The sequence below is a fragment of the Elephantulus edwardii genome, unplaced genomic scaffold, assembly GCF_000299155.1.
Source record: "Elephantulus edwardii isolate Elephantulus edwardi_28Jun2011 unplaced genomic scaffold, EleEdw1.0 scaffold00370, whole genome shotgun sequence".
NCBI lineage: Eukaryota > Metazoa > Chordata > Mammalia > Macroscelidea > Macroscelididae > Elephantulus > Elephantulus edwardii.
Genome location: NW_006400120.1, coordinates 1,692,087 through 1,699,632, shown reverse-complemented (window position 1 = coordinate 1,699,632; position 7,546 = coordinate 1,692,087). Strand labels below are relative to the sequence as shown.

The 7,546-nt window shown below is 43.6% G+C and overlaps 1 protein-coding gene and 1 pseudogene across 1 annotated transcript in view; both read right to left on the bottom strand.

Annotated features, from left to right (window-relative positions):
* Positions 1 to 7,546, bottom strand: part of LOC102869732 (prolactin receptor-like) — a 33,186-nt gene that overhangs the window by 8,816 nt on the left and 16,824 nt on the right. The window contains exons 4-5 of the mRNA XM_006902125.1: positions 4,520 to 4,689; positions 1,957 to 2,098 (exon numbers count right to left, since the gene is read on the bottom strand). Of these exons, the coding sequence (XP_006902187.1) occupies positions 1,957 to 2,098; positions 4,520 to 4,689 (312 nt within the window). The remainder of the gene's footprint in view (positions 1 to 1,956; positions 2,099 to 4,519; positions 4,690 to 7,546) is intronic.
* On the bottom strand, positions 5,618 to 6,757 carry LOC102869318 (annotated as a pseudogene).

The window sequence follows — 7,546 nt, the reverse complement described above, 5'->3', positions numbered from 1 at the left end:
ATAGAGAAATGAAGACTCAAAAGAGAGACTTTTAAGTTACTTCTGGTCAAGAAAAAAACCTAGGTGTACAATCTGAGACTTGAACACAGGCAATTTCCCATATGAACCCGAGCAGGAGCCCTGGCTCAAAATTAAGTGCTTGGCTGCTAACACAAACGTTAATGGCTTGAAGCTTCTCAGAGGAGAAGACCTGTAAACATTACCACCTAGTAAATCCTTCGGGACAGTTCTCCTCTGATCTATGGAGTTTCTGTGAGTTGGGGTTGACAGCAAACAACAACAGCAAGAGACAGGCTCTAGACCTTACTCCTTTATTTCATCAGGATCAGAACTGGAAAGATGAATACGTATGTCCGTGACACAGAGTTCTGTGTGTGCTTCCGAAGGCCCAGCCAATGAGAGCACTGGTTCCTACTCCAGGCAAGTTGTGTGAAGGGCTAGGCTTGGTCACATGCTTCTGGCTAAGGCTTCTAACTTCACTCAGCTTCAATTCCCTCACTTTTTAATTTGATTAATTTCCAAGGAGTTGCTTGGTTTAATCCTCTCCAGGATGAATCTATTTGTTTTCTTTGAAGATTATGGTCCAGGATTACCATGCATATCTGTTACATTTTCTTTCTCTTGTCTTTATTTTGAAGGGTCTAGGTAGCTGCTTGCCCTGTCTGCCTGCCTGCATTCTGTGGCACCACAGCTCAAAGGCATCAATTCTCCTTCTCTCCTCCCTAGTCATTGTCCAACTCTCTGATGCATAACAAGTGATTGCAAAGACCATGGCCTGTATCAGGCGCACCTTAGTCTCCAGAGAGACACCGTTGCTCTTGAGTACTTTAGAGAGGTCCCTAACAGCAGACTTTCCCATCGCAATACGTTTTTTGATTTCCTGACTGCTGGTGCCAAGAGTGTTGACTGTGGAGCTGAGCAAACTGAAGCTGTGAACAATTGCAATCTCTTCGCCATCCATCCTGATGCTACCGATTAGTCCAGTGGTGACAATCTTTGTCTTCTTGACATTGAGCCTCAGTCCATACTGAAGGTTCCAGTCCTTGACCCTCTGCAGCAAGTGCATGAGGTCCTCCTCAATTTCAGCAAGCAGGGTTGTGTCATCTGCATAACGCAGATTGTTAATAGATCTTCCACCGATCCTGATGCCACACTTCTCCTCATAGAGACCAGCCTCCCGGATAATCTGCCTTGCATAAAGATTGAAAAGGTATGGAGACAGGACACATTCCTGGCGTACACCCTTCCCAATTTTGAACCATGCAGTGTTGCCCTGCTCTGTTCTGACAACTGCCTCTTGGTCCAAGTATAGGTTTCGTATTAGCACGATTAAATGTTCTGGGATTCCCATTCTTCTCAGAGTCAGCCACAGTTTGTTGTGATCCACACAGTCAAACGCCTTGTAGGATGGTAAAATGGTACAACCATTCTGGAAGGCAGTTTGGCACTTCCTCAAAAAAGCTGAACATAGACATTCCTTATGACCCAGCTATTCCACTACTTGGAATATACCCTCAGAACATGAGAACTGAGTCACAAACTGAGATTTCACCATCGCAAGAACATAGAAACAGCCCAAATATCTAACCACAAATAGATTGAGAAATTATGGTACATTCACACAATGGAATACTTTGCAGCACGCAGGAGCAATAACTCTGTCAATTATTAACTAACTTGGGAAGGACTGGAGACCATTATACTGAGTGAATTAACTCAGTCCCATAAGGATAAATATTGTATAAAACTGTTATTGTAGAATGAGTATAAGGATCCAGGAGGGATGAGAGAAGCTGGAAGCAGAGGGATGTGGATGGGAAGGGGCATGAGGGGATTAATCATTGGGTTGCACAATTTGATGGGTGATAGGGTGAGGGAGATGGAAAGAATTTGTTTGAATTTGTATTCAAATTTTGTAAATAAACTAGTAGACAAAACAAAATAAAAGATACTTACCAAGAGGTATCTGGATGTAACTCTCTTGACTCCATTCACTCCAGTATCCATGGTCTGGTTTGCAGCGAACCTGGACAGTGTACTTCTGTCCTGGATATAAGCTGAAGATCTTAAACTGAGTCTGCTGACCAGCAAAGTGATTCTAAGGAGGAGTGTGGGAAGCAAATGTTACTTCTCATTTTGGTTATGAAGACAACAGGTGTTCCTCCTCAGCAGTAAACAATTAGAAGAGTCAGACTTGGCAGACACGCAATTCTTACCCTTCATCCTTCTCAGCCCCACCTTTCTTCCCTTTAAAATGTCTTACCCCCTAAATTGACAGATTATTTATCTCCTCATTAGAAGTTCTATTTCTGATAAATACTGCCTTAAACTCTACTCTCTGGAAATAATGTTATCTACTCTAAAACAGGCAATCTACTGGCCTGGAAGTAAGGAGTTGTGCAACCAACCTAAACACACATGGTATGAATTCTCCAACTGCTCTGTGGGGAAAAAGATGGCCAATATCCTGTACAATTTAATCTTTGAAAAACTGCTGGAAACTAAGCTCTGAGTTGGTTCCAACTCACTGGCACACGGCAAAAGATCTAAGATACACTGAGGGAGGCAGGCTGGAATTCTAAAGGAAGAGATATGCAGAGAGCTGTGAGGACGAAGAATGAGCATTCCCATCAGTCCCGACAGAGTGGAAGCACTTCCACTCCTGGGTGAGGCACACGAATATGTTGTTTGTGGTTGTTGTTATGTGCCATCGAGTCGTTTGCGACTCATAGCGACCCTATGCACAACAGCCCTAAACCCTGCTCTATCCTGCGCCAACCGCACTGCCTCTGACACACCCATCCCGATTACCCCAGTCACCGAATCAATCCATCTTATAGAGGGTCTTCCCCTCCTGTGCTGTCCCTCCACCCTCCCAAGCATGATGTCCCTCTCCAAGGACCTGTCCCTCCTTCCAACATGTCCAAAGTATGTCAGGCGAAGCCTTAGAATCCTTCCCTCCAAGGAGTAGCTTGGTTAAATCCTCTCCAAAATGAATTTGTTTTCCTGACAGTCCATGGTACATTCAGTATTCTTCTCCAGCACCACAGCTCAAAGGCATCAACTCTCCTTCTGTCCTCCCTAGTCATAGTCCAACTCTCTGATGCATAACAAGCGATTGCAAAGACCAAGGCCTGTATCAGGCACACCTTAGTCTCCAGAGAGACACCGTTGCTCTTGAGTACTTTAGAGAGGTCCCTAACAGCAGATTTTCCCATCGCGATACGCTTTTTGATTTCCTGACTGCTGGTGCCAAGAGTGTTGACTGTGGAGCTGAGCAAACTGAAGCTGTGAACAATTACAATCTCTTCGCCATCCATCCAGACGCTGCCAATTGGTCCAGTGGTGAGAATCTTTGTCTTCTTGACATTGAGTCTCAGTCCATACTGAAGGCTGCAGTCCTTGACCCTTCACAGCAAGTGCATGAGGTACTCCTCAGTTTCAGCAAGCAAGGGGTTGTGTCTTCTGCATAAAGCAGATTGTTAATAGATCTTCCACCAATCCTGATGCCACAATTCTCCTCATAGAGCCCAGCCTCTCCCGGATAATCTGCTCTGCATACATGTTGAAAAGGTATGGAGACAGGATGCATCCCTGGCGTACACCCTTCCCAATTTTGAACCACACAGTGTTACCCTGCTCTGTTCTGACTACTGCCTCTTGGTCCAAGTATAGGTTTCGCATTAGCACAATTAAATGTTCTGGGATTCCTTTTCAGAGTCAGCCACAGTTTGTTATGATCCACACAGTCAAATACCTTTGCATACTCAATGAAACACAGATAGACATTCTTCTGGTATTCTCTGCTTTTAGCCAAGATCCATCTAACATCAGCAACAATATCCCTAATACCACGACCTCTTCTAAACCCAGGCTGGACTTCCGGCAATTCTCTGCTGATGTGCTGTTCTAATAGTTTTTGGATAATCTTCAGTAGAATCTTGCTTGCATGTGAAATCACTGACACTGTTCTGTAGTTTCCACACTCAGTTGGGTCATCTTTCTTTGGAATGGGAACAAATATAGATCTCTTCCAGTCAGTTGGCCAAGTGGTTGTTCTCCAGATTTCTTGGCACAACTTGGTGAGCACATCCAGGGCAACATCTGTTATCTGAAATACTTCAATTGGTAAACCATCTATTCCGGGGGCCTTATTTTTTGCTGTTTCCTTCAAATCAGCTTGAACTTCTTCCTTCATCACAATAGGCTCTTGCTCATATGTTATTTCATTAAATTCTTCTGTATCTGCCAATTCCTTTCTATACAATGACTCAGTATATTTCTTCCATCTTCTTTTAATACTTCCTGGATCATTTAATATTCTGCCCAAAGCATCCTTGATTATAGCAACTCTAGGTTTGGATTTGTTCTTCAGTTCCTTGAGCTTAAGAAATGCTGAGCAAATATAGGGCAGCCAATATGGTGGCCCTATAATTAAGAGGAATGATCTGATCTCAGCTGTCAGGGTTCATCCCTGCCAAAGGATATACCTCCTTCAAAAAGCTTCCAGGTGACTCACCTCCCACTCAGCTGCATTCTCAGTTTTCAAGCGAATTTCATACTGGAGTGAGAACCAACCAGTTCTTACATCAGCTAGGACTGGTGGAAACCATTTTATCCACAGATACGATCTTCTGTCTTCTGGCTGCTTTACTTCTAACGTCAGGTTTAAAGGACTTTCTGGTTCAACTGTAAACAGGAAAGAAACTCTTAGTAGCACTCATGGCTTGCATTTTTAATTTGACTTTCATGATTTTCTACCACACACTTCACACTGTATAGAGTTATTTTCCCCATCTGCCTTCAAGCCACTGGAAGAAAAGAACCATCTCTCCTGCCACTTACTAGGTGCCAGGTCAGGTTTGTGCTTAAAGATAAGGTTTGATGGGAACAGTAATACATGAGGTTTTATTTTTTGCTTGTTCTCTACCACTTATCACTTTTTTTTTTTGCCAAACTTTTTTATTTAGTATTCTGTAGTTAACACACACTTAAATGGTCTTATTGGGGAAAGGGAAAGGGGAGGCTCTTGCAGATTCCTAAGGAAATGTCAGAAAGGCAATATATGGCCAGCATTATCCATATGCTTTTTTCACTTTACTGAGTGAACAGCATTTTCCTTATGTAAGCATCTGTTCTCAGGTTTCTGACACTGAGATTTCGGTCTGAAGACACCCTGATATCTTAAAGAGTATCAAACTCAACCACCCTTCTATATTACCTATCTAGCTTGTTTATATAGGCAGAATGAACCATCTGTCCATTTTAGATGGCTAGACGTCCATGAAAAATCTTAGTATTGCTTGCCTCATCTACTGGGGTTAATCAAATAGATAGTGGCCTTCAGGAACAGTTAAAAGAGAATTACAACCTTAGCACACAAGTTTTACACATTTAACATTTGTATGTTGAAAGCAAAGTCATAAAAGCAAATAAAATTAAACATGTTTACTGCTTTTCCTCACAAGAACATAAAATTATGGAGGAGAACTTAACACGAAATTTTAAAAAGTAACAAATTTTTTTTCCTTTCAATTGTCCTTGGATAGTTAGGACAGAATAGGTTCCACTTTTTGTTTCACTGAGCAAGGATTCTGGTCCAAAGTTTTGTTTGGTTTTAGTATCTGCTTCTGCCTTCCTCTCTATCAGATCTTCTTCTTCCACGGGCACCATCTCTTGGTGCTCCGTGGCTTGAACTGCTGTAGGAATCACGTGGAGGAGGGTACCCCCTTTAGATAGGAGGAAGTCCTCGTTCTTGTCTGCCAACCTGATCATGGCCACTTGAGTAAATATCACTTTGGCTGCTTGAGTAACTGTCTCGACTTCCACCATATCCGTCTCATGAGCTGCTGTAATCATCATAGTGACTTCTTCTACCGTAAGATGGCGGGGGCCCTCGTGTGGGTGGAGCACTACGTGAGGTACCATAACTCTCATAGGAATCTCTGTAGGAGCCTCCACTTGGATGATCTGAATAATCGCGATCACGACCATATCCATCTCTATCACTATAGCCTCTGGATGGATAGTCATCGCGTGAACTGGAATGACCATAATCATGATATGTATAATCTCTTGGAGTTGGTGCATAATCTCTTATATCCCTAGAACTTGGGTAATCTCTGCTTGAATAACTATCTTTAGTAGAATACCCATCATCTCTTGGGGAGAAGTAAACATCTCTATGTGAAGGTAAGGGTTCCCTTCTTGGTGGACCTCCATAACTATCTCTCCCACGTGATATAGGTGCTCTTCCACCCATTCCACTGCTGCTTCAAACTGGTCCTGAAGGGGCTGATCTTTTAGGACGCAGCCCTCCACTTCGTGGTGGTGGTCCTCTTTTCACTGGCAGTGGTCCCCGAGAAGAACTCATGTTAAAGTTCATAGAATAGCCACCATCATCCATGTCATCTCCACATGAAGGGGGTCCCCTGGTTCCTCCACTTCCTTCTCTTCCATCTCAAAGACCTCTTGGAGGACCTCTGTTTCTTGGAGGTGGAGATGGTCCATGCCTACCACTTTCAAATACTGGTTTAGTGGCTTGTTCCACTTTGATAGCCTTTCCATCCAAAGACTTTCCATTCATATCTTTTTCAAAGGTGACAAAATCAAATCCTCTTGATTTGTTGGTTTCTCAATCTTTCATCAAGAGCACTTCTACAATTTGCCCATATTTGCCAAATACAGCTTCTAGGGCTTTCTCATTTGTTTCTGTATTGAGCCCTCCAATGAAGAGTTTTCCTGGGCGATCAGGTTCAACGATTTTCCCCCCGGGGGGGTATGCATTGCAAACCAGATGACTGTTCCAAGCTCCCTTGAAGCTCCCTAACTGGTGATTCAATAAGGCTCTGCACGAGGGCCCACCGCTGGGTATGAGGACAAGGAGAAGCTGCTCACACTGCAGCCAGTTTGCCAGAAAAAGGTGAAATACTTTACTCCAGTAAGATTTACAGTCTCATGCTCGCTTCAGCAGCACATATACCGTGCTGCGGCCGGCCGCGCTTGCTCCCACTTAACACTTTTGTATGGCTGGGATTAGAAAGCTCTCCAAATAGGGATGATAGAAGGAGAGCTGATGCCTTTGAGCTGTGGTGCTGGAGAAGAGTATTGAATATGCCACGGACTGCTAGGAGAAGTTTGTCCTGGAGAGGGTGAAGCCAGGCTGCTCCTTGGAGGCAAGGATTCTGAAGCTTTGTCTGACAAAGTTTGGACAAGTTGCATGGAGGGACCAGTCATTGAGAGGGACGTCATGCTTGGGAGGGTGGAGGGATGGCACAGAAGAGGAAGATCCTCGATGAGATGGATTGATTCAGTGACTGGGGTAATGGGTTTAAGTGTGTTGGAGACAGTGAGATTGGCAAGGGATAGAGCAGGGTTGAGGGCTGTTGTACAGAGGGTTGCTATGAGTCACAAGTGACTCGATGACATATAACAACAACATGACAAAGACAAGGTGGTATAAATCAGGCTGACATTTGCAGGTGGGAGCTGAGATGGAAGACTACACAGTACAGGGATTTCAAATATATATATATATATATATATA